The sequence below is a fragment of the Phyllopteryx taeniolatus genome, chromosome 22 (genome assembly GCF_024500385.1).
Source record: "Phyllopteryx taeniolatus isolate TA_2022b chromosome 22, UOR_Ptae_1.2, whole genome shotgun sequence".
NCBI classification, from domain to species: Eukaryota; Metazoa; Chordata; class Actinopteri; order Syngnathiformes; family Syngnathidae; genus Phyllopteryx; species Phyllopteryx taeniolatus.
Window position 1 is genome coordinate 791671 of NC_084523.1, and position 27934 is coordinate 819604.

Below are 27934 nucleotides of genomic sequence, written 5' to 3' on the forward strand. Positions count from 1 at the left end.
TTGTTAGCATTTGAGCTAAGAGTACCTAATTACAGGGTACAATGGAAAATCCTTATCAATCTGCCTTAGTGTTTTCCCCACTCAGGTTGTTAGCTTGCTAAATGTTAGCATAATAAGTGTTAATATTGTTAGCATTTGATCTGTTTTCTTTTACAATAGTACCTGACCACAAGGTACAAAGTTGAATCCCTGTCTTCCCGTTCTGCACTCAGAACCCAACCTTGCTCTATACAGAATTAGCATACCAACAACTAGCGTTTTAGCAACAATTCGAAGTTCTAAAGTTTAGTATTCTAATAGGATTTAAGGGGTTCATGGCTCAGGTGGTTAAGCAGGCCAACCAGAAATTAAAAGCACTGCAACCTTAGCTATTCCTGGTTCTGCATCGCAAGGAACACCCAACCTTTTTTATGTTCAATTTACTTCACGTTGTGGTATAAAAACAATTTGTCTTTACGTTTCTTTTCATGTCCACGTGCTGACTACTCCATCCTACATCAGGCGAGACATTCAGTTGTAATATTATTGCTTTATATATTCTTAGTTTGTGTATTGACGTTGTTAGCAAGCATGTTTCCATTTATGCTGGTTCAATTCAGTGTGTGAATATGAACTTTTCTTTTTTTTTTGGTGGGGGCGGTCAAGTATTTGGGGGCTAATGGGAGCATGTCTCATTGGTAAAATGATTAACTGGAATGTAGTTGGCTCCTGCCAATCAAACAATTTCCCATCACATGTACAGTCGCTGCTGTTTATTTTCCTCTGTGTATGTGGGTTAGCTGAACGTGGGTGTGTGGGTATGCTGGTTTATGTGTGCTTGAGGCACATGCATGTGCGTCTGCAGATGGGTAACCATGACAACTGCAGCCTGAAGCAGGACTATGGTGGCAGGAGGAGCGGCACAGTGCTTCATCTCTTTTTCCCTCAATAGATGGAGAGATTACATATCTCTTCATTTCATCTTCGCTCTGCCCTTTTTGCATACTTAGTACTTGCATCTTTTTGTCATTCAGAGCATCTCTGCATCTTTTTCAGATGTGTTTACAGCGGTCTGAAAGTGTGCTGCAAAGACCATGCATCATGTGGTGTCTCATGCGAAGCGCAGTGGAATTTCGAAATTCAAATGCGCCTGACGTCATACAATTCCGAATTCGATCGGGGTAAATATGCCTGTAAAGTCAGTGTTAAAACTGCCATCACGCATGACATCATCACATGAGGCTCCAGCATATGCTTCAACACGGTATCATAGTCAATTAAGGTAGAAATTGTTTATTCAATTTGCTCGGTAACTTCTTTTTACACTTCTGCGACAACTAAAAGTGTGAGACAATCCTTCCCATTACACCTCTGTCAATTGTCATTTAAGACTGAGGTTTCTATTGTTTTTGTTTTGTTTTGCTTTGGGTTGTTTTTTCCTTTCACTCGTCCCTTTACGGTTAGTAAATTTTATGGTTGTTATTTCTCTACTCCTATCTTTTTTGATGGATTTTAATCTATTTTATTTTCGCAAAATCATCTTGGTTTCCACCTAAATGGCAAGTTCACAGCGTGACTTTTAAATCTGTTTGTTTATTCTTTTCGTATTACCGGTGTCTGGAGCCATCTGTGTTTCATGTTAATCTCGCAGGGACCGTGTCCCCGGGGTAGGAGCTTTGCTGAGCTCAAAGTATGAGATTGAATTGTTTGCAGAACACAGGACAGGATTTTTTGTTTAAAAAGCACAAATGACTTTAAATGGATGCTAGCATTTGGTGAAGGACACACCAAAGCAATGTCATTAAAGAGAGGATAATTTGTCATCTTGAATGTAGACAAAGAGTAACGGTGAGAGTCTGAAAGAAAACGAAAGAATTTTCATGGGTATGGATTTTTATTTTAAGAATTCACTGGTTGTTTAGCTCACTGCTTGATATTCACCTGGAGTATTGCACAGCTCCACTGAAATCACTCTGTGCTCTGTGAACAAAAAACAGACATGGAATTGACTTGACGCTTTTGGGGGGACGTAAAAAAAAAAAAAAAAAAAGATTACCAAACGACTACCCGGAACTCGGAACTGAACCCTCTGCCCTCACTGAAGTCAGACAAATGTACCGCTACACCATCAGCAACTGATCCTTTGGTACCCTTTTATTCAAACAATTATAAATATTTCACTATTAAAGAAGTTGATACAGGTATTTTGAAAACTAAGTCTCATGCTGTTATGAAACCGAGGCTGAGTTTAAAAAAAAAAAAAAAACTCACGATCGATCTGCCTCATTGTTATTGTGGAGGTGCTAAATATCAGAATCAGAATCATCTTTATTTGCCAAGTATGTCCAAAAAACACACAAGGAATTTGTCTCCGGTAGTTGTAGCCGCTCTAGTACGACAACAGACAATTTACAGAACACTTTGGAGACAGAAAGACATTGACAAAAAAAAAATCGTCACTGAGCACTAAAGGGTTGCTAGTTATCTGGTAATGCCGGTACATTTATTTATTTATTTATTTTTGGACAATTGTGCAAAAAGATGCAGAGTCCTCTAGCACTTAGAGCAGTTCGAATGACTAATATTGCAATAGTCCGGTGCAATGACCATTGTGCAAAGGGCGCTGAGACTTCAAGGAGTGTATGTGGTTTAAAGTGACGTAGTGCGATAATCTGGGACAATGTTGGTTGTGCAAATGTTACAGATACTCCTCAATCAGTGTGCAAATGGAGCAGATGTTACTCTGGCATGAGTGGCCAGTATATGCAAATAGTGCAGCATGGCGAGACAACTACAGTGAGTGCACGAGTAATACATAATTGGCCCCACAGAAATGTGACAACGAACTCAAGTCAAAAAATTGCCAGCATGGTGTAATGGAATTGTAGGTCAGGTGTTTAAGAAGTTGATCGCAAGAGGGAAGAAGCTGTTGGAATGTCTACTAGTTCTAGTTTGCATTGATCGGACCTGAGGGAAGGAGCTGGAAGAGCTGGTGACCGGGGTGCGGAGGGTCCGAGAGGATTTTGCACGCCCTTGTCTTAGTTCTGGCAGCGTGCAAGTCCTCAATGGTGGGTAGGAGGGTACCGACAATCCTTTCAGCAGTTTTGATTGTCCGTTACAGTCGGAGTTTGTCCTTTTTTGTAGCAGCACCAAACCAGACTGTGATGGAAGAACACAGGACTGATTCGATGACCGCTGTGTAGAACTGTCTCAGCAGCTTCTGTGGCAGGCCGTGCTTTCTCAGAAGCCGCAGGAAGTACATCCTCTGCTGGGCCTTTTTGAGGACGGAGTTGATGTTGGTCGCCCACTTTAGGTCCTGAGAGACTGTAATTCCCAGGAACTTGAAGGTCTCGACGGTTGACACAAGGCAGCTGGACAACGTGAGGGGCATCTGTGGCGAAGGATGCCTCCTGAAGTCTACGATCATCACTACAGTCTTGAGCGTGTTCAGCTCCAGGTTGTGTCGGCCGCACCACAGCTCCAGCCGCTCCGCTTCCTGTCGATATGCAGACTCGTCACCGTCCTTGATGAGGCCGATGACAGTGGTGTCATCTGCAAACTTCAGGAGTTTGACAGTCGGGTTCGCTGAGGTGCAGTCGTTCGTGTAGAGCGAGAAGAGCAGCGGAGAGAGGACACAACCTTGGGGCGCCCCAGTGCTGATGCTGCGTGTGGATGAGGTGGTGTTGAACGCTGAGCTGAAGTCCACTAACAGGAGCTTCGCATAGGTCCCTGCACTGTCGAGGTGTTCTCGGATGAAGTGCAGTCCCATGTTGACTGCATCATCCGCAGACCTGTTCGCTTGGTAGGCAAACTGCAGGGGGTCCAGCAGGGGAAAACTGTCCTTTTCAAATCTGCAGTAGAAGGTATTCAAGTCGTTGGCTAGTGTGCTATTGTTCTCAGCTTGGGGGGATCGTCGCTTGTAATTTGTCAGCGATTGGAATGCATGCCAGACTGATTTAGAGTCGTTTGCGCTAAACTGTTTTTCCAACTTTGCTGCATAGTTCCTCTTTGCAATGTTAATTTCTTTAGTCAGCTGGTTTCTAGCTCGATTATACAGGGCCCTGTCCCCGCTCTGATATGCGTCCTCCTTAGCTTGGCGAAGCTGCTTAAGTTTAGCAGTGAACCACGGCTTGTTGTTGTTGAATGTGCGATTTTGTTGGTACACACACATCTTCACAGAAACTGATATAGGATGTAACAGTGTCCGTATATTCATCCAGGCTGCCAGCTGAATTTTCAAAGACACTCCAGTCTGTGCAGTCTAAACAGCTTTGAAATTCCATCTTGGCTTCATTGGTCCACTTTTTTACTGTTTCACTGTAGGCTTCGCGCATTTAAGTTCTTGCCTGTACGTCGGTATTAAGTGAATTAAGCAGTGATCAGACGAGCCCAGGGCTGCACGAGGTATAGCACGGTATGCGTTTTTTTACCGTAGTGTAGCAGTGGTCTAAAGTATTATTTTCCCTGGTAGGACAGTCGATGTGCTGCTTGTATTTAGGGAGTTCGTGGTTGAGTTTAGCTTTGTTAAAGTCCCCGAGAATAATGAGGGGTGAGTCCGGGTGTTTTTTTTTCAATTTCGTTGACTTGTTCGGCGAGCGTTAGCAATGCGGTGTTCGTGTTAGCTTGAGGCGGAATGTAGACTCCGGCCAATATGAAAGATGCGAACTCACGTGGCGAGTAGAATGGTTTACTGTTCAAAAACAGCGACTCCAAATACGGGCTGCAGTGTGTGCTGAGCTCTGTGACGTCCGTACACTGTTTTTCGTTGATATAGAGGCATATCCCGCCGCCCTTTGTTTTCCCCGATGATTCCATGTCGCGGTCCGCTCGATGAATGTGGAAGCCGGGAAGCATGACGGCACCATCGGGTACAGCGTCGCAAAGCCAGGTCTCCGTGAAGCACATGGCCGCGGAACGTCCGAAGTCTTTACTGGTCTTTAACAGAAGATGAAGCTCGTCCATTTTGTTGGGTAGGGAGCGTACATTCGCGAGGTGGATCGACGGGAACGCCAATCTGTGTCCTCTCTTGCGGAGTTTCACCTGAATGCCGGCTCGCTTCCCTCTGTGGCGCCGCTTCCGTCTCCATGCGGCGAAAACCGCGGACGCCGCTCCGGTGAGTAACTCAGGGAAAAAAACTGAGCGGATTTGCGAAAGTTGGTGACAGAAAGTCCGGAGTAGCCTCCTTGATGGTTAGCAGGTCTCCTCTTGTGTAAGTGAGTCATGTAAGGTCTCCAAAGACGGACGAAAAACACAAAAACAATACTAGAAAGGGCGTTACCGAGGCGACCACACTGGTAGGCGCCATCTTGGTATCATATATAACTACATCTACTCTTCTTACAGTATATGAAGTACCGAGCAAGTGCTTCGGCGAAGTTATGTTGGGTAATTTGGTGGCTGTTGAGGCACACGTCACCGCTTTTGCTTAGTGTTTACACCTTTAGCTGTAACCCATGTCTCTACACTGTGTTCACATCAGTAGCAAAGATAAGACTCTCATATTGTGTCTAAAAGCAGCATTTCCATCATATACCATGGCGAAATTATTCATTGACCGGTGACCGTCTTGGAAGTGTGCAGTGTCCTTTTGATACATCGCCGACTCTTCTCTTCATTGATGGTTAATTGATTGGTATATGTTAGATTTTAGACTAAGCTATTAGTTTGAATGCAGCGTCAAAATTGGACATCTCAATAATGATAAAAAAGGCACACAACTTTTAATAATTTTATTTCATATGATGTAGCTAGCGCATAGTAGTACTATTTTAAACTGTAAAATAAAACACCACAAGTATGCTTCTTTCTGGGACACAGAAAGTCACCATGTGGGAAGCACAGTGGAAGGCTCTTGACTCACCAACTGTTACTAACATGCCACAATGGATTATATATGGAAGAATAAACAACAATGACAAGGAGTTACTTTAGGGAGAAAAAACAAGCTATCAGCAAGGGATAGTGTATGGAAGAATCATAAACAAACACAAAATATGTGCAGTCATGTCGGGCCAGACAATCAGAGCGTTTAAAATGTAAGCTTTCCGTCACTGGTGATTCATTGTGTATTGTGAGTTAGAATTTAAGAACAACAGTCTGAAATGTTCAACGTTAGGTAATTTGAAATGCAGAGGCACTGCAGTGGCATCAACCTTTTTTTTACGGTTTGTCTGCTGGGGCAGAAGGCTCTTGGCTTCAGACAAAAACCGAATAAACAAACTGCTCATTTCTATCCTGGGTCAATCCTCTGGTCTCGCACTCGGATATAAACAGCAAACGTGAACGAGGCAATTGTATGCTGATGCTAAAATAAAGAAAAAAAGGTGACGGCAAAAAATTAAAATAGGAGAAGAGGGAATGAAATTATGTGTCGAAATTATTGCTGTCAGACCAGCTGATATCTTGCCGCTGAACACAGTCAGGTTCTGCTTTTGTTGCCAAGCAACACAAGAGTTTCAGAGTGTGTATTGTTTGCATTTTTGGGGACCGTAGGGGGATTTATGGAGCTGTACACTGTACAGTACATGTTACAATTAGGATTTACACGATCAGGATTTTTGGGGCCGATCACCGATCAGCGAGTTCAAAAAAACGATAACCGATCACCGATCCAATCACAAGATGGAGGAATGTGTCTTATTTAAATGACCTGTTCATTTACTCTATATACTTGTGTACTTAATTGCTCAAAAAAATTATACAAACCCAATTCCAATGAAGTTGGGACATTGTGTTAAACATAAATAAAAACAGAATACAATGATTTGCAAATTATGTTCAACCTATATTTAATTGAATACACTACAAAGACAATATATTTAATGTTCAAACTGATAAACTTCATTGTTTTTAGCAAATAATCATTAATTTAGAATTTTATGGCTGCAACAAATGGGCTGGCCAAATTAATCAACCGAGATTAGCCCTTTTCAAATTGGTAAAATAATTTTTGTTGTAGATTTTTTTTTTTTTTTTTTTTTTATTTTTTTAATTTTTTATACACAGGACCACATGATACCATAAGATCAAGATGGTGACATTTAAACACGATTTTTGTGTCTCGTAATTTTACACTGCCAAATGATGATGATGCTCCAAGGATATCTTGTGCAGCTCTAACCTGTGGTCTGTATGTCTTATTCTGCCATACCAGATTTGTTGTGCACATGTGTTTCTAAAATAGTCCCTGAGTTGTATTTTATTAATTGGGCAAATTTATTTATTTGGAATGTGACTTGCTGACGGTGTCGTCATTTACTCACCTGAATTCCTTCGATGCAGGCAGCGTGGGTTCAGTTCCCACTCATGTCAGTGTAAATGTGTGAGTGTGAATGGTTACCTCTTACCTTTGTTCGTGCCCGATGATTGACTTCCACCCAATTTCAGATGTGAATAGGTTCCAGCTCCCAACAAAATGGTTGAGCAGGGGAAACAAAACACTTAGGATCAAATTTACTAAGATCCAAAAAAAGCAGGTGGTAAAATATTCAAAAGAGGTTTTTGCGCTTTAGTTAGCGCTGATGGTTTTCACCATGGAGCATTTTGAAGCACACCGCAAGTGCAAATTGAAGTTTAAAGTGATAGAATAGCAAGTGTTAGAGGAAGACAAACAAACGGTTACATAAATCTATTGCTTCTATAAATGATATGGCATAGATAATTTTACACTTGAGACTATGCGAGTCCCGGCATGCACATGTCATATAAACAATGAATCCTAGCCCTGGAACAATGAGTCCCTGCAAATTATCATCACATAATACAGATACAGTGACCCTCCTCTACATCGCGGTTCTTGCTTCACGGCTTCGCTATGTTGCAGATTTTTATTGCAGTTGTTCATCTTTAATTTGAGCCTTGCACACATATGTAGGCAAGCCATGTTGTGCGTCAGTGGTTGCGTATTCACAAAGCTTTTTGTGTCACTCATCATTTTTGTGCATCAGGGTCGCTGGACGTACATCAACCGAGGTCCCTGATATGGTGGCATGACTCCTTCTTATGACTGGCTCCAAGTCAGCCCTTAGATTATTCAGAAGATCCAAAATTACATTACTGAATAGACTATATGCCATCATAATTTTTGTTTCTGGAATTTAAAAAACATTTACACTAACGTTTTCCCCACCACCTTCTTGCCTGCTCTACGCTGGGACTGTCTTGCGTGCCTGCTTTCCTTTCAGACGTGATATTTAAGACTCAATAATAGCCATCTCAATTAGTCTCAGGTTTAATAACTCACCTTGCTCCTGTGACATGAATCTATTTGCATATACTCCTCCCAGAGTGTGCAAAATGAACTACATCTGTATGGATTTGCTGTCTTCAATGGGAAGCTTCCTTCTGGCACAATACACGACACAAATTGGACATATCTGAATCATAACACAGTGGTGAATAACAGAACAGGGGAGAGAAAGGCAGAGAGTGCTGTTGAGCAGCGACATGCTCTAGCAGCATTACTGCCTTCACTCAGAGGAATGCCCATGGACGAGGCAGCCATCGTCCTGGCTCTATTTCCCTCTTTAACACCTACTATTCCTCCGGTGAGTCAACAATCTGCTGCTCTTTTTATGATATTATGTTTGTGTGCAAAAGCTGGATCCATAGATGGTGTGAAATATGCCATGTGGTTGGATCAATGCCGATGCAATATTCACACAGCCTGTTGCCAAGGCATATTCGCTTTAGCTTGTGAAAATAAGCTGGTCCACCATGGCTCTGAGGTGTTGTTTCTGCTGGTTCATTCAGAGGTGTTGTTTCCCTATCACAGGTATTGGCATTGTTGCTTAAGAAATTCTTATTCTGCTTGCAGATGACATCATAGCTGTTATATAGCTATAAAGAAACTGAGTCACCTACTTGACATTTTTGTGCCCAGTACATACACACTACGCACTGATGATGCCCAGTTGTGCCATCAATATTAACATTAATGCACAGTAATGTGTATCACTGTACCAACAAGGAGCAATAAGGAACTGCTAGGCAATCAGGAGGTTGGCGGTGATGGGAGATGCTGTGAAAGACTTCCCAACATTTAGGAGGATATTGTTTTTGCACCACTGGACCAATTGACTCAGCTCCCTCCTGTAGTTGGCCTCATCTGTATTGGTACTGAGAACCACCACTGTTGTGTTGGGTTGTGGGATCTTTGGTTAGAACACACTTGTGGATTTGACTAAAGAGCAGTGGGATGAGCACACACCTTTGTGGGGCCTCCATGCCCAGCGTGATGGACCTGGTCACATTGTTTGTATAAGATTAGAAATTCAGGTATTACAGCAGCACTCAGAACACTGCAGAATGTTTGCAAGAGAAGAATAATAATATGAAATGGAAAAAAATACATAGCAAGGAACAGTTACTCTATATCCAAAAACTTTGTAGCATAAAGTGGAATATGATTTTTGTTTTGTTTTTGTCTCTAGCCGTGGATGAAAACAGAGCAGCAGATAATAGCAGGCATTGATTCTGAGTTGTGGCCCACACCCACACTGCTGTTGTAAAGTTTGTCGATGGGCACAAAGGAGCACATGAAGTGCACAGCGAATAGCGAAAAACTACGAGCAGTCACGCCCCCACCAAGTCTATAATTGCCTTTACAGCCTTTAACTTTAAATATACTACAAACTACAATGTGTTTCCCAAACACTTTATCATTTCAAACTTTTCTTCTAGCATTAATCTTAAAAAGAAAAAATTTACAGATGATTTGATTTTGCCAAAATCCGCCAAAAGTGTGGGGGTATTTTGCCTTTGCAACCCTTAAAAAGGCCAATTGTCAACAATAACAAGGGATCCTTCAGTTGTTCGCCTGAGAACAATAAACCTGTTAAGATCTTAGTTTCTCATTCGGGATGTATCGAGTCAACATACTTATGTGACACCAATTACTACTTACTTTTTAGCTGGGGCTTTGGCGCCATCTTGTGGCATCTTGGAACATTACAGAAAGAGCGCAAAAATGCAAATGGGTGAAGTTTTTGTATCATGTAGAGAAGACAAATATGGGTAATATTGGGTACTGTATCATACAGACTGTTAAATTACAATTGTAGTAAATTATTCTTCAATTTCTCATACCAAGCAGGCTGTACCGTACAGTATAAAAAAATTCAACACATATTATTGATTTGAACAGAAGCTGTCCATATTATTTTCTGCGGAAATTGCATAAGCCAATCTTGTCCGTTTTCCTGGAAAATACATTCACAATCCACAAAGGCAAGTCATTGTTATCCTATATCTTTAATAGAGGAGTTGATAAAATACATAACATCGGATAATTGTAATCAGAGGGGATTATTTTCGTGAAAGTGAAGTAAAGTGAATTGCGTTTCAGTGACCCTTTTCGTATACTTTTGATTTAGTATTTTACTTTCTCATTAAAATGTGTGGATATATAATTGTTAGAAAGTGAAGTCAACTCATTGACGTATTTCCGTTCATTCCAGATGATTTTTAGCTTGCTCAATAGTTTACATTCACTACTTGAGTAAATGTTGTGTGTTCAAATTCACGTATACCCTTAATCTAATTGTACTTGTTGTTTGACTATCTTGTCGTAATCCCATCTTTTTAGTGAAGAATTAAGTTTTAAGAGCGCACCAGTAGTGTGAAATCTCAGAGGTGAGGAGGAAAAATTGCACATCTTAAAAAAACAGAAACTTGCTAATTGTGTTGTAGTGGCGTGAAAGCACATAAGAGCTGTCTTGCTGGTGGTCTTTCTGAAAGGTTAGCGGCCTGGCTTGAGGGAGAGCCGGTGAATGGCAGCCACTCTGCAGGGAGCAGAGCATTGCTGCAAACCTGGCTGATGCATACATGAACACACACACAGAGAGAGAGAGTGCTGTCTGTTTTACTGTCTTTTTCATATACAAAGAAGGAGCAGTCACAAGTAATGAGCCCGATTTAATGTAACCTTCTGATCATTTAATCTTTTCCTGAAATTTTCACATTCATTCATTCATCTTCCGTTCCGCTTATTTAAAAAAAAAAAAAAAAACTTCGCCTTTGATCCTGGACACCCACTTTTTGACTGTGCTCTCGCCTATCGCAGCTTCCCCATACACATTTTACAACCTTTGAGAATGTTTAGAAATGGTTTCGCTTCCAAAGCAAGAAATTCAACCACGGCGCTCTGCTTCTGACAGGCATCGAACAATGACTTCGTTTCCAAAATGGCTGACAGGAAGGGGACAGGCTTCAACAAAACTTTTGTTATTTTTTTTTTGAAGTAAACCTTCAAACAAGTATTTTATAAAAACATGAAAATTCCTGGAAAAAAATACAGTTGTTAAGAAGTTAAATTAAATCGGGCTAATTACTTTTTGAGAACCCCCTGTCTGTCTATGCTGAGGCAATTCCTGTCATTAACCTTCAGCTATATTAAGCTATTGTTCAAAATGTTAGTGTGTGTTTTCTTTTATGAAGTCATTAATTCAGGTGTTCATATCAAAGTGATGTCCAATTATTTTGTAGTCTCTTAATTTATGCATGTGTGTGTGTGTGTCTGTGTGTGTGTGTGTTAGAGTCTGGCCACAGTGTTGGACATTTTACACCATTTTCAATTGTTACTTCAGGAATGGATTTACCGCTGCAAATGCTGTATTTTAAAAGCACAGCTTTCTATTACTGTTTGCCATATTGTCATGGTGTTGTAGCTTTCACGTGTTGTTGCAAAGATTGACCTTTTTCTTTTTTTTTTTTAACATTCTTTAATTTTCCTTCTCCAGTCACAATGAGCGAAAGGTGACGTGTAAGCACCCTGTATCAGGAGCTCCCTCCCAGGACAACTGCATCTTCGTCGTGAATGAACAGTAAGTTTGTTTTCAGGATCGCTACATAAAATAGGCTATTGGCAGCAATGATGGTTCCATTCTATTTAGGTTTTGCGCAGGGTCTTGAAAATTTAAATTAACTGACAACAAATTGCACACAATTTGTACTAATGTATTTCCAGCAGTCTATTCTCTTCATTTCGTAACATTTCTCTTGGCTGCACTGCTTCCAGTACTATATGTGGAAATGAGATTTTTTTTTTTTTTTTTTTAAATCGAATCAGATTTCAGCCTCTATTTTGTTGCAATGGCAATCTAATCTGGCTTGGGCGTTCAGAATGTTAGTGTGTATTTTTTTATAATACAGTCAGGTACCTTGCATTGCAGATGCCCCAAATGACATACAATTTAAATTAAAAATTTGAAAAATTTTATGCAAAGCCATCAGTGCACCCTTTTTTATACATCATGTATTTATGTGGTTTATGCCAAGACTGGTAAAAAAAAAAAGAATACAAATATCCATAATAAAAAATGCACGTTTTATCTTTCAGCATACAAGTTTTTTAGTGCGTGTTTGAGTGTGGTGATCGAGCAATGCCCTCTGTGAAGCTCAAAAACAAACATAAAAGCAAAAAGAGAATTTTTTTTTTTTTTTTTAAAGATGAACTAAAAACAAACAAGCAAAATCTCATCATCCAGGAAGAGCATGATACACCGGAGGCCCAGAAATTCACCCCATTCAGCATCGGCAAAGTGCTCAGGCACACTACAAGGGCGCTCGGCGCGTACCCCCCAAGGAATTAACAGCTCTACTGCTTTGAGCTAATGTCTGCTGTTTCTTTAATCTTCAATAAAGATGAGAGAAAACACCTTAGTCAACCTAATTTCAGCCAGAATCAAAGGATTAATTTTGTTTGTGTAGATGGTGGGAAGGAAAAATATCCACTTGAAGAGCTCACATTCCAAGGGGAAAATACTTTGCTCCAGTGTTAGCGAGTGCTTCAGTGTCACGATAGTTGATGATCACTAATAGTCTCATGGATATCTGTGCAGAAGTATTGAGTCGATTAATTTTGGCCACTTAGACAATCAAGCAAGATTTCCTTCGCTGAAAATTGTTCTTTGTCTTCAATTAAAGAGCAATGAGCCAGGTATGAGGTCAACCACATAGCTGCGGTTGTTGTTAAAGTGCTATATAAATAAAGCTGAGATAACTTTTCATTAAATAACTACATGCCATTTGAATTATGAAAGGCATTTATTTTTATTTTTATTTTTTTAAGGCAAACATAAAACACAATGTTTTTCCAGCAAGATTCAAACTCACTCGTACAAAATGCTCACAAGCCAGACAGCCAGCGTTAAAATGCCAGTGGCCCTCCCACTTAGCCATATAGCCGCAGTTGCCAACCGGCGGCCAAACGCCATTTTTAAGCCAGCCGAAAAGCAAGGGCTGCTTTCAAAGCACGGGTAAGAATTGAATAAAAATGTCTCATCTTAAAATTGCTTTGAAATCATTAAATACTTATTCCACTCTTTGAATACTGCCATTTCCAACGTCTGCAGACTGGCTAGCTGGACCGAAAATGACATCAGCAGACACGGCAAAGGAGTGGGAGGGTTTAACGGTAACTCATAATCAGTCACTTTAACGTTATTGGCTGCGGGCGCTGAAATCCGACACCCTACCTCGGCAATATCTTTTGTGCTTTACGTGACCACACCCCGCGTGTCCTAATTTAACGAAACGATAAATGTCTGAGCACAACGGCTGAGCGCCCCTAAACAGGAAGTGACATCATGAAATGGCAATATAAACGAATCAGTTTTACTCATCACTAACAGTATACTATTTATCATATTCATCTAAACACACACAAACACATATAGACAATTTATATATTTATTACTTATTCCATTTTCATTTTTTAAACTTTTTTATTACATTAATTAGTGTGACTCTGCTGACCAGTAGGGTAAAATGATATCCATATTAAAAGTTAACCAACATGGCAAAAGTAAGTCTCTTAAGACTTATGTCTTTGAAAACAAGGAACTTGTAATCTAGTTTTATTGGCAGACTAAATTACAGCGGCACTCAGAACGCAGACCTTCTTGTCCTGCGGATAGATGCAGATAGAGACATGTTATCTGTGACACACATCTTCATTGACTGTTTTGATATTGTTTTATGTCATTATTCATTGTCATTATTTTTTATTTGACTGAATTTAATTTGTAGTCATGGTTTTGCATTCTTATTATTTTGTCATCTTGTCTTCCTCACTTTCTTTTAGTGTCAAATATGGAAAGCTTGTCCATCCAGACAAGGCTGACACCAGGTAATAAACCCTGATAATCACAAAAAGATTTGAACACTGAATGATAAATGATTATATACAGGGTGGTTATAAGTAACTTATAGTTATTCATTTATATTATTTTAAAAATACTTTCACTTGAAAAATAATTGAAATATTTTAGTAGCTCCAGCTCTCTCCACCAGCCTTTGGAGTAGCCCATGAATCCTCTCCACTGATTTCAGCAGGAACTCTAGTCTTGTGGGACAGAGGCCGTACTGTAAATTAACCATTTAAAATGCAATCTTAATACATTCATATTTTAGAAGCATTTTAAATTAGTGATTTACTTTTCATCCACTCTGTACACACGTAGGCAAAAATGTTGGGACCCTTTCTGTTTTAGGAGGAAAAAAAAAATAAAAAACAATGGTCACTGAAATAACTTCAAACTGATGAGACTAGGATTTGTGCATAGTTGACGTCTCACAAAGCTCCTGGAAGAATGTCCTTTAGACAGCTAAGTTATAACTGGTGCTTTAAACACGACATAAACTTGATGCATACAAAGAAAAGAACACTGTCCCTACTGTGAAATGGAGCCATCATAGGGTGTCTTGAATCTGTGCAGGATTCATTGTAATCTCAAGACGATCAATGCAAGTTCAAAAAGGTTGGTCTCGGCTCCGGGTCATAAATTCTCCAAAACACGTCAACAAGACTTAACAATGTCGAAAAACAAAATATCAGACGACACAATTCTAAAATGACCTTGTATAAGCCGAAGTCTCAATCCTATTGAACATACTGTGGAGGGAGTTTAAACATGGAGTCTGAAGAAGGCACCCTACAAACGTCGTTTGTACAAAGTTTCTACAAAAATAAGTTTGCTCACAAGGAGTGGGCCAAAATAGCCTCAAAAGGTTTTGCATCAAAATAGGTTTTGTCCAGGCCACTTTCATTAGTTTTTCGAAAAATAATTCTGTTGGTCAACAATTTAAAATAATGCCTGATTTTCATTAGTAAATTATCGTTAAGACTGTATCCACATTACATAATACTGTAGATTGTCGGTTTATTTAAGTTATTTCTGTGACTCTCTTGTGTTTTTCTTTCATGAACACGAGTACAAACAGTTATGCGTACGTCTTATCACCTTTTTTTCTTCAAGGGCAGTGTTTAATTCTCATTCACCCCTACTATTACTAACATATCATACTATCCAAAATACATACCTGTGTGATCTTTTGACACAATACAAAGATTTCCTATCATGATATTGACAATATAGCGGGTGGTATATACGCTTCATCAGACAGATGCAGTACATTATAAGCCCAAACATGAGAAAAAGAGCAGCATGTCAGCATACAATGTTACATTTAAACATGGAAATACAAACTCAGTACACTTGGTGTAAATTTCTCACCTAGCATCCTTGTTTGCACATGGTCTTGTACCCCTCTGTGTGCTCAGGGCTATGCTGACTTTTAAATTAAGCGTAGTCTGGTGCACAACCAAATTTAGTTATGTACAACATATTGCCGGGAAAAAAATCATTTGCCAAATCAAACAATCGATGCAAAGGCAAATTGTTAACAGTGTAGGTGTTGACAAGTCGGAGTACAACAAAGACAGTACAATAAAAAATATCTATCCATCCATTTTCTATACCACTGATCCTGTTCAGGGTCGGCGGGGAGCTGCAGGGTATACGAACTAACTTAGGGCGAAAGTTAACCGAGACATGTTGCATCAATCACAGGGCACAAATAGAGACAGACAACCATTCACACTCACATCCACACTGTCACTGAGTTGTGTGTGAACCCACCCTGCCTGCATGGAAGTCAGGCGAGTGAACCATTACTCTGTCAGCGAGCCCAAAAGAAATGATTCAAGATACAACTCAAAAATGGGATTTGTATTTTTTGGATGAGTAATTCCTCCCACCTCAGCCTGAAGTACACGTCAAAGCCGTCTTCATGGAGCCAAAGCTTCCCGGACGAGCCTAAATTTCCTTAGCTCCTGCTGTGCCATTTGAACCAGATGATCCTCCTTTTAGCTTCTGCTATTCTCCTCCTCATTTTAAGCAAAGCAAGGGCTTTCCGTTAAAACGGTGACAAGTACATATTGCAGAGCTACATATCGTTATTCACGAAAGCCGTCCGTAGCCGCTAATTAGAGAGCCGTTCTTTATTTGTAGAAGAAAATGAGTCTGCTTTCATTGAGGACTAGAGAAATCTGAGAATATTTACTGTTCAGAGGCAGAAATTCTGAGGATTTGGCCATTTTTAAGTGAAACAAGGTCTTTCAATGATTAATCAATTATCAAAATAGTCACTTAATTTGATAATCGATTAGTTATCGATTAATTGCTGCAACCTTACTGTAGTCTAGTGAACTCCAATGTTCGCTTTGATAGAAACCTGGCTATGCTAAAGCTAATTACAGCATTCCTGCGGGGAAAGGAAGGTCTCTTGAAGGTGAGGATAAGCGGTATGGAAAATTGGATGGATGGATGGATTTTATTTGTTTAAGTGGGCAACGCAACTTAATTGAGGCACGGTGTGTATGAAAGTGGAGGCCACTATTTGAAGAAATACAATAAACCATTTTAATTCGGGAGCAAGAGTAAAGCCGCTAATTAGAGAGCCGTTCTTTATTTGTAGAAGAAAATGAGTCTGCTTTCATTGAGGACTAGAGAAATCTGAGAATATTTACTGTTCAGAGGCAGAAATTCTGAGGATTTGGCCATTTTTAAGTGAAACAAGGTCTTTCAATGATTAATCAATTATCAAAATAGTCACTTAATTTGATAATCGATTAGTTATCGATTAATTGCTGCAACCTTACTGTAGTCTAGTGAACTCCAATGTTCGCTTTGATAGAAACCTGGCTATGCTAAAGCTAATTACAGCATTCCTGCGGGGAAAGGAAGGTCTCTTGAAGGTGAGGATAAGCGGTATGGAAAATTGGATGGATGGATGGATTTTATTTGTTTAAGTGGGCAACGCAACTTAATTGAGGCACGGTGTGTATGAAAGTGGAGGCCACTATTTGAAGAAATACAATAAACCATTTTAATTCGGGAGCAAGAGTAAAGCAATCGGCATGTGGTAGATTTAATCAGCTTCAAGCCCATTCTTTATTTTTTTACACTACTTATTGTACATGAATTATGTTCATTTTAAATGCTTGGAGAGGGAAGATCGTATTTCATCTTGTGTTCTCAGTTTCTGAATAGAAATTAAATAGATATCGACTCTCATCCATTCGCTCTCACTCGTCATTCAAGTCACTCAAGCCAAGCCCTTCCTTTCCTGATATTCCTATGGCTCATTAAGGCATAGTTGATGAGGTCTTTTTTTTTTTAATGAAACTGACTGTTTGGGATTGATTGCTGTGGTCCAGTCTGCCACAGAATTGAACTGTATCTCAGCAGCAGAAACAGTAGCCATGTGGTACACACTTATGTACCCGCAAACAACCATCTTTACGAAGCATTTTCAATTTCATGTAAGTTTTCATTTTAATTTCATGTAATTATACTAATTATCATCCCTCAAAGGGAAATTTAACTCGCCATCCGCCGTATATTTGTGTTGCACAACACAAGCAGTTAGCATGAAGTCATAAGCATAGCTGCCGCAGTCTTGTTTCAATATGGTCACACCTTGTATTGTTTAATGCTAATAGCCTATGCAATTCGTCATCCTGTGAAAAAGTAAATTTGATCATTTTTATACAGTACATGGGTCAAATATTTAATCTGCCTGCGCCTCTTACCTTGTGGTAGGACAGCTCCGAAGACAGAGCAGGAAAATAGCGGCAATAAGAAGGAACGTCCCATGAGCACCATGAGCGAAGCGTCCAACTACACAGGTGGCTCGGACAACAGCAACTTCACCGGGAGCCCTGCCACCACTGTGACTCTCTCGTCTTCATTCACACGGGTCAGTACGGAGGTTATTTAAACATGCAAACATGGGATAACAAAAATTTAGGAAAGTAGTTTTGGTAAACTCAAAGGTCAGGATAGTGACAGAAAGGACAACAACTTTAGGCCACTTGCTTACTTTTACTTGAATGCATCCAGCTATTTTTGACATAAATTTGTGACAACAAGCTTCACAGATCCTTTAGTAGAAAGTATTACTCTAAGGACTTCATACTGTTTGTTATATAAACTAGATGCGCAAACAGCATCAGTAGAACTCTGTAAATATGGCCCTGAATTTCAAATCAGAGTCTTCAGGCTGTCATGAATAAGTATAATTTCTTGCTTACACTGGTTGAAAGAGTAAAAAAAAAAAAAAAAAAAAAAAGCAGAACATCTCATGTACAGTTTTCTGTATTCATGAGAAATAATTTATAATGTTGAATGGACCCAGTTTTGTGTACTGTCAGGGAAAAAAAATGCAGACAGTATTTAAAAGAAAAAAAAAAGAAGAAGAAGAGTAAAACTGAGTATAAATTTGAAATTAAAATGCACTGCTTTTAATTTAAGATGCAACATAATGTGGCATAGCTAAAATAACAAAACTATGCAACACACATTTATGTATTATTTTAATTATGTTACGTTTGAGGAGTTAGTTGTGGTGGTGTGCAGGCATAAAGCTGACCCAAGGGAGGCAGGAGTTTAAGGGAATATCAAAAAGGTATTTATTACCCAAAACAAAAAACACTAAAAAATGTGTGGGTTAGCAGGGATACTAAAAAAAATAAAAATCCTGTTTGTTATATAAAATGCATTTGCAAATGACATCTTTCTATTGTGTAAATATGGTCATGCAGCACTTGTTCTATTTCTTGCTTACACTTGCTGAAATAGGGGGGCAAAGGGTATAATAACTCAACTACAGTATTTCTGTATTCATGAGAAGTCATTATTTATAAATTCAATTGACCCAGTCTTGTGCAGTGCCTGGGGGGGAAAAAACACAGCAAAGGGCAAAAGAATAAAATAAAAAAAAAGAGTGTAAGATATGAATTTAAATGCATTGCTTTTAAGTTAAGAATCCAATTGCTGTGGCATAGAACAAACCTCAGCTAAATTAACATGATAACAAGAAACAGTGTTTGGTGTACCTTAATCTATAGTTGGCATAAGGACATCCTCCAATTTGTCATAAACGGCCCAGAGTGTCCAAAGGATTTGTTCTTAGGTCATAATAAATAAATAAGACATTGATGAATCCTACAACCTCATTTCAGAAGTGGGTACGTAAGATTCAAGCAAACATTTATTTTGAAAATGTTTTGGATGAATGAGGCCCAGGAGTTGCAAATCTGAGACCCTGCGTAATTATGTCGCGTTGAATCAATATCATTGTTCAGTGACTTTTTAGAAGCAAACATTTTAAGAAAGAAATCCAATGTGATCACTTGATGGGGGGGGGGGCAAACAACCAAAACAAACTTGCTAAGTTGCATTGCTGTTCTGAGATTTAGTTCAACGTCCCAATTTTCCGTACTCGATGCATAGCGTCAACATGTGCCCTTACACTTTTGCATAATAGTTTTGATGGGCCTAATTGTCCTGTTGGTATGACTTGTATGTAAATTACACATTGATATACATGATTTACAACTAAGCTGTTTAGTTTAGTACACTGCAAAAACGATAAAAATTTACGAAGTAAATTAATCTAATTTCTAGTGAAAACATGTTTCTGTACTTATTTTAAGACAGTTTTGACTTTTTTTTTTTTTTCAACTAGACAAAAACACTTGTTTTAAGATACAAGATCTTGTTTTAAAAATGTAATCAATTCAATTTATACTAGTTCAATTTTATTGGAATATTTTTTTCACTTATTTTAGTGACAAAATGTCTTGTTTTTAATATTTGTAACTGTTTTGAGAAGGTCCTTTTTCCTGTGTTTACAGTATCTGAAATAGTTCTGCACTGATTTTCGTCTTCCAACAGCCCTCAAGGTCTTCCAAAAAAGTTCACAACTTCGGTAAGAGGTCTAACTCCATCAAAAGGAACATCAATACCCCAGTGGTCAAAAGCAACTGGCTTTATAAACAGGTAAGACAGAAAGGCACTTTAACATTGCATTAATGGTTGTGTGGTGGTTATTGTGTTTATTACAAGCAGAGTAACAACAAGCGTGGTTGTAAAGCTCTGCAAGTCTACAGAATTTGTGCCAATGTATTCCATAACCAATAATGAAAATGTTATTCATCTGTTTCAGATTCAACTGTACTGTCAACTACATAGGCATGCACTATGCTTTTTAACATCCGTAACTGTCATACTAGAAAAGGGGGGGGGAAAAACTGATTACGATGTCGCATGTTGGTATGTGGGAAATAATAAATATAGTCTAAATAAGAAATTAAGAAACAATCCCTTGTTTGTTTTACTTAATATAGTGCTTGGAGTGAGTATTTTTCCACTTACTTTAAGGTATTTTTCTCATCTGGAGAGCCAGCATTATTTTCTTATTTCAAGAAATGTTATTCTCTTCCGACACTGGCAGCTGATTTCACTTGTTTCTAGTACGAATCCTCTCAAAACAAGTACATACAGCATTTCTTATATTTAGACAGGCTGTTTTCACAGTGTACTGGTTTCCCCAGATTTACTCGCCACTCAGCATTTTACACATGTACATGCAGAGGGAAGATTACAATGCACAGTATGCCTAGTAGTTGAGTATCTTCACATTTACGTCTGAGTACAGATAACATTGCATTCATTATACACTCTATTCTTCTTCTTTAATGTTCATGTCAACTATTGTACTGACAAAAAAGATTTGGGATAAGTTTCATTTGGAGTTCATATTGTACTAAGCAGCTAAGAGAGAGAGAGAGAGATGTTGTCAATTTTAATATTGGTCCCCCCAATCTCCTCTCAGTCAGTTTTTTTGTGGTTTAATTAACATTTTTCAAAAGAGCTTTTCTGAGCTTTGTGTGGTTCCTCAGATGACCTTATCAACACCTCTTTGACTTGGCTATCAACAGAAAAACCCAGTTAGACCGACTGCCAAAAACGTCCATTACATTTTCTACCGTGCAATTTCCACATCCAAAAACATGGCGGGAATGCCCACCAGTAAACCTGCCAACAAATTGCTCTCGCACAGATGAAAAATAACGTGCCCCCTCATAAATCGTGACCTACTCTTGATATGGGATCTGTGGAGGAAGTAGTCACATTGCAAACAGCATTAAAAAGCAGGGTAAAATAAGACATCTGCTTGCTTCCAATGCAAGGGTAATACACTATACCATGATCAGTGTAGAAAAAGGAAGTGACACAAGGTAGTGGAGGTATTTTAAAAAATGTTGGGGTATGAATGAAATGAGGAAGAGTAAATGTTGATTGATTTTTTTTTTTTCTGTTAATTTTGAAACCCTAAGGACAGTACAGGCATGAAGCTATGGAAGAAGAGGTGGTTTGTTCTGTCGGACATGTGCCTTTTCTACTACCGCGGTAAGGAAACAATAGACTCAAGATTGTCCTTGCATGTATCATAGTATTTCTATAAAGTAGGAGAATTTTGACAGATTGACTGACTTTTGAAGAAAATGAATATGGAATTCACAGATGCTGGGAAACGTGTATGTCAAAATGTAACACATTTCATTTTTTTTTTAAACTGCACTTTTTAGACTTTAAAAAAAATAGTTGGGAATCTTTGACGACACAATTGTTGAAGTTGAAGAAAATAATGGATCTGCCGTGCATATTATAATAGATATTCATCTCTATAACTACAATGAAATATTCATACGAAAAATGTTTCATGGCTTATGTTCATTTCACGTTGAGTTTTAGAAAGTGAGAAATTGAAAACACTATCAAACAGAGCAATGATGATTTTACTTCCATCTTTCCATGTTATTCTTCTGATAATGTTGTAGATGAAAAAGAAGACAGCATCCTGGGTAGTATCCTGCTCCCGAGCTTTCACATCTCCATGTTGTCAGTGGATGACCACATCAGCAGAAAATATGCTTTTAAGGTGAAAAAAAAAAGTCTAGTCAAAAGGCAACGCAGTTTATGATGATAATGGAGGCCTGAATTTTTATAGATCGTGTCATTCGTTGGTCAGTGCCACGATTGTCTCATAGTGGCTGATACCAGCAGATCGCCATGGGGACTTAAGTCGTCTTCATGACAGTCAGATGTTTGGAGTGCTGTTTTGCTTATTTCTTGTTGTAAATTGGATTATAAGGAGGCGCAACACGCTGTCAGACAAATCTAAGCCGCCAACAGGAATAGTGTCAAGGCATCGTACTGTTACTTTATGTAGTGACTGAATTTTATCTCTGCTTTTTTTTTTGCTGCCTCTCTCGCTCTCTCTCTCTCTCTCGCTGTCTTTCAATCTCCCTTTCTGGTAGGCTACTCACCCCAATATGAGGACATACTATTTCTGCACTGATACAGCCAAAGAAATGGAGTCCTGGATGAAAGTCATGACAGATGCTGCCCTTGTCCATGGTGGACCAGCCAAAAACTCAGCGCTGACAGCAGGGAAATGCCCACAGATAGACACGTTAGTTTTTCATGTTAGAAATAACATATTTTTAAGTGTTTCGGCTGCTGTGTGAATGCAAAATTACCTCCTCATCCTGGCATTTCAGCTCACAGATCCCTCTGGTGTGTTGCAAAAACATAATGAGGCTCTCTCCAGTGGCATTAACGGTTAAGACGGCTTTAGTGACAAAGAAAGACCGTTTGTAAAAGAGCCAAAAAAACGGAACTCTGAAGGCACTAAGATGCATTTGTGTTAGTTTTCATGGAAAAGGCAAAATAAGCAGTTGGGGGGCGAACAAAATCCAACACTGTATGTATATCCCAAAAATGTAGTCAGCATTGTCAGCAAACATGTTGCAAATCATGAAACTTCATTTAGGACACAAACAGTAAAGACATTTTGTCATTAACAATTGGGAAAGAAATTACTTAAGTATATTTGTTTTTCTTAGAAACCATTATGATCTTTTGATGGATGGCAACTGCCAATAAGACAAAGGCTCACGTCAGTAAAATTAAATGATTTTCAATTGGTACACTATATTGTCAAGAGTATTCGCTCACATGCCTTGACTCAGATCTGAATTTAAGTGACATTCCATTCTTAATCCTGATGTCAGGGTTTAATATGACATCAGTCCACCCTCTTCAGTTATAACATCTTAGACTCTTCTGGGAAGATTTTACACAAGGTTTAGAATTGTGTTTATGGAAATTTATGACCATTTTTCCAGAAGTACATTTGTGAAGTTACAAAAAGATGTTGAACGAGAAGGACTGGGTCTTAGTCTCCGCTCTAATTCATCCAGAAGTTAGGGTTAGGGTTGAGGTCAGGATTTTGTAGGCCAGTCAAGTTCATCCACATCAAACGCTCTGATCCGTGTCTTTTTTAACCTTGATTTGTGCACAGATGCACAGTCAAGCTGAAACAGGAAGGGGCCATATCCAAACTGTTTGCACAAAGTTGGAAATATCCAGAATATTAGCCCCTGAGCTCCAGTGAAAGGAACTCTACATGCTTCAGCATACCAAGAGATTTTGAACAGTCAAACAGTTTGGGGATTACCCCTTCCTGTTCCAACATGTCTGTGTACCAGTGCACAAAGCAAGGTCCATAAAAACATTGATGAGAGAATTTGTTTTGGATGAACTTGACTGGCCTGCACAGAGTCCTGCCCTCAACCCGATAGAACACCTTTGGGTTGATTTTGACAATGAGCCAGGCCTTATCGTCCAACATCAGTGTGTGAACTCACAAATACAATATGCTCCTGGAATAATGGGCAAAAATTCCCGTAAACTCACTCCTATACCTTGTTGAAAGCCTTCTCACAAGAGCCGAAGCTGTTACAGCTGCAAAGGGTAGACCAGCATCAAACTAAACCATATGGATTTAAAATGGGATATCTCTTAAAATCATATGTGAGTCAAGGCAGGTGACAAATACTTTTGGCAATGTAGTGTAATTCAGTGGGCCATGTTTTTACTATTATTGATCACATTAGTTGAAAATTACCCATATCTACCAGTAAATGTCCCTTAAGTTTACACCATAGTGGTCACTTGAGTGAAAAGCTATATTACTAATAATAAAATATTAGCTGCATATACACTGAACAAAAATATAAATGCAACACTCTCAAATACAATCATCCTGTTTTCAGCGAGGGTAAAAAAAAATACAGTATCTGGTGTGATTTCTGGTGTAAGACTTCATGAGTTAAGTTAAAGAAAAATTGCAGCAAAAACAAAGGTTGTGTTGATCATTTTATTCAACATATATTGTGCATTTATATTCGCCAAAATGCATTCAAAACAGGTACATATTTGCAATACTATTTTTCCATCTTCACAATACACGTTTGCCACACCAAAGTTAAAGTTTTTATGCAGTGGTTAACATATTTTTTTATATTTGTGACAAGTAACAATGTTAAAAAATATATATGCATTCATGTTATCACACCTTAACTGTTATTAAAATTAGCAATTTTCATACTTGTATGGCAGTTAATGTTAAAACGGCATGATACATCCGACCTTGGAACATTTTACTAAAATTTTAATTTTTTTCCATTCCATTTTTTTCTATTATTCATTCATCTTCCGTTCTGCTTATCCTCACTATTAATGTTTGTATATTTTATGTTCAATTTCCGAAATCCTAACCAATCGGGAGGTCGATCAGCACTCAGAAACCGATTGATCTGCCTCAGAGATTCCACTTTGCATATACTATTTCTTCGTCACTGCTTAGAAATAAAAACCCAAACGAATGGATATACCGTAATTTCTCGTGTATAATGCGCATTTTTTACCCCCAAATATTGTCAAGTCATTAGTGCTTATTATACATAGGTATAGGAGAAAATGAAAAAGACTCACATTTTATAAATGTATGCCGCCATCTATAGGTTATGACAAAGCTGTACACTTTCATTCCACTATGCCACCGCCATCTATAGGTTATGAAAAAGATATACACTTTCATTCCACTATGCCACCGCCCCCTAGAGATTATGTAAAAGTTGTACACTTTCATTCTAGTATGCCACCTAGAGGTTATGAAAAAGGTGTAGACTACACTTTCATTCCAATATGACAGGGGTACATGTGACTGCATATATGTACAATTGTGCTCAAGTGTACATACCCAGGCAGAATTTGTGAAATATTTATTTATTTATTTATTTTGTTAAATACGACTGATGATTGAACAACAACCATCATTAATTTCTTAATGGTTATGTTTTTTTGTTTTTTTTAATGATAATGCTTTTCTGATATTCTTGACAGTTTAATTTGAATCCAATTAAAATAAAATTAAATGTGTTTTGCCTGGTCCCTAATGTTTTCTTAAAATTATTGTACACATCTTACAAATTCTGCCTGGGTAATCAAACTTATGAGCACAACCGTGTGTTTTCTTATTTACTAAATAAAAGTAGGGCTGTGAATTTCAAAATAAGAGCAAGTAAATAAAAAAAGTATTATGTGTTCAAATAAAGTCCTTAATTCAGAATAATTATTTGAAAAAACTAACACAATACAGATAATACTTCATGTTTTGATCATATGGGTAGAAGCAAAATCATGCATTGTAAAAATGCATTATACATAGGTTGAAGGGTTTTCCAGATTTTTGAGATTAAGTTTGGGGGTGCGCATTATACACGAGAAATTACGGTAAGCATGTTCGGAACATTTTCTTTCAGCCCGCTAGAAGCTTTGTACATTTCTATCCCATCCTCTCTTGCTTCTGTCACAGGTCGGACAAGTTGAAAGTAGATCAGCCAGCACCTCAGGAGTTGAACAATGTATTAAACAACAGACTCTTCAGCCGACCTGAGATCCAGAACAATGAACGAAATCGTGAGCCTGTACGTCAACATTCCTTATCACGGACTGATGCGAAACAACCGAAAGATGCAGATAAGCTCCACAGCGAGAAGGAACGACAGTACTATACCTTACAGAAAGATGGGGGGAGGTATTGCTTAAAGCAAGACTGTGTGAGCTACATGCTCCAAAAGGATGGTGAGAAGTATCTGCTGCATAAGGGAGACGAAAAGTACATGCTGCGAAAGGATGGTGAAAAGTACTCCATTCACAGGGACTTGGAAAAGTGCTCAGTTCAGAAAGTGGATGACAAATACAGAGCGACGCCAACAGAAGAAAACTGTATACCAACCAAAGTTGGTGATAAATATTTTCGGTCAAAAGATGACGAGAAATTTCTGCTGCAAAAAATGGGAGTTACGCCCACCCTTGTGAACGATACTCAGAAATATGTCCCTCAGAGGGAAGTGAGGAGGCAGCTTTCATTAAAGGAGACACAGAGTAAATATGGAACATTACAAATTGTGGACAAGTATAACACTTTGAAGGAAGTTAGGAAGTACAGCACACTCAGAGAAGGGGATAAATACGCTACCCTCAGAGACTTGGAAAAATACGCTGCGCTTTGTCATGGGGATAAACACCGCTTCCAGCAAGATCCCAGTGCAGCATCGTCTCACACTAAAATAAGCAACATAAAGCTGCAGCCGGCCCAGGCAGCAGCTATTGCAGCAGCGGTGTCTGCTTCCCGCCAGTGCCAGGCCGCCCTCACCTTGCCAAAGTCTGCGCAGGTAAATGGATCGGGGTCAGTTGACCACAAAAGCGACTGCAGCTCAGCAGCAGAAAACGAGAGCCAGGCAAGGGTTCCGGCTACTCCAGTTCAGGAACAAGAGAGAGGGTTGTCCAGACCCAATTCCATTCAGCAGGTGGAGCGTATGGCTCGGACCCAAAAGGCCAAAGGGACAGAAGAGGACAGAAGGTGAGATGATTGTGCCCATATAATGTTTGAATGTTGTAGAACTTTCCATGTCTCGCTGGATCAACCTTATGCCAAATTTCAGTGTTACGGTGGAACCTCAATTTACAAACTCGTCATGTGATGCATGTACAGTATAATCATCATCATCATTAGATGTATGCTTTTGAGCCACTGCGCACAATAAAAACTCATACAATTAATTGACATACCAGTATATGTCTTCATTAGTCCAGCAATGGGTAAATTCAGGACATAAAGTATATACTATATATTCATTCTTTATACTTGTATGACTGCTCATCTCGTGCTCCTCTCTAAGACTTAAAAGCTTTTCTGTTTCCTCACTCTTTGTGTACAGTCCTTCCTCCTTGTTCTGGCCTCGTTGTCCAAAGGGAGCTAATAGCTTTTATACCCCCGCAATTGGTGAAATCCCCAAAGTATTGACCACATTATTATTTACACATTTTAAAGCTGTATGAACCTCCCCAAACTCTTAATCTTCCCCACACCACCATACTCTGATAAACACTGTGTATACTCTTTAAACAGCTTTTAAGCGGTTTAACATACAACAATGCACAGTAGTACTGAAAACTGTGTACATATTTTTTTTTTTTTTTTTACTGTTTGAATGTTTTGTAATTTAATTTTTTCATAAAAAATACAGCATACACTAAAAATCCTACAATAAGGTGAATTATGTGCGGTATGATTATATATATATAAAAAAAAAAAGAGAATCCACAATGCACTGAATCTGCAATAGGTGAACCACGATATAGCAAGGGAGCCATGCCATAAAAGCCATGTTTTTTTTTTGTTTGTTTGTTTTTTGTTTTGTTTTTAACTTGCTCCGAGTGCTTTGCCTGAGTGCAAAACCGATAAAAAATGAAGAGAGTTTGCAATTTTGCTAGGCTCATTTAGCAAGCAATATGAAGTCAATGCACATGTGCTTTTGCGGGTCATATAAAATTATGTGGCAAGCGAGATTACAAATATAAAAGTGAAAATGTATTTAAGAAAATGGATATGAAAGTGTAATGAATGAATG

General features: G+C 38.8%; 1 protein-coding gene across 13 annotated transcripts in view; it reads left to right on the forward strand.

Moving 5' to 3' along the window:
* Positions 1-27934, forward strand: part of LOC133471677 (pleckstrin homology domain-containing family A member 5-like) — a 91953-nt gene that overhangs the window by 39857 nt on the left and 24162 nt on the right. For 9 of the 13 annotated variants that reach the window (XR_009786305.1, XM_061761449.1, XM_061761454.1 and 6 more), the window contains exons 4-11: positions 11718-11801; positions 14063-14107; positions 17865-18021; positions 20001-20105; positions 21446-21518; positions 21950-22050; positions 22430-22584; positions 25834-26883. Coding sequence is in view for 12 of the 13 variants with exons in the window: in XM_061761449.1 (XP_061617433.1) it covers positions 11718-11801; positions 14063-14107; positions 17865-18021; positions 20001-20105; positions 21446-21518; positions 21950-22050; positions 22430-22584; positions 25834-26883 (1770 nt within the window). In the remaining variant the exon portion in view is untranslated. Of the gene's footprint in view, positions 1-8432; positions 8526-11717; positions 11802-14062; positions 14108-17864; positions 18022-20000; positions 20106-21445; positions 21519-21949; positions 22051-22429; positions 22585-25833; positions 26884-27934 lie in introns of those variants that run through there. The other 4 variants (XM_061761459.1, XM_061761458.1, XM_061761461.1 and 1 more) reach the window with 4 other exon arrangements.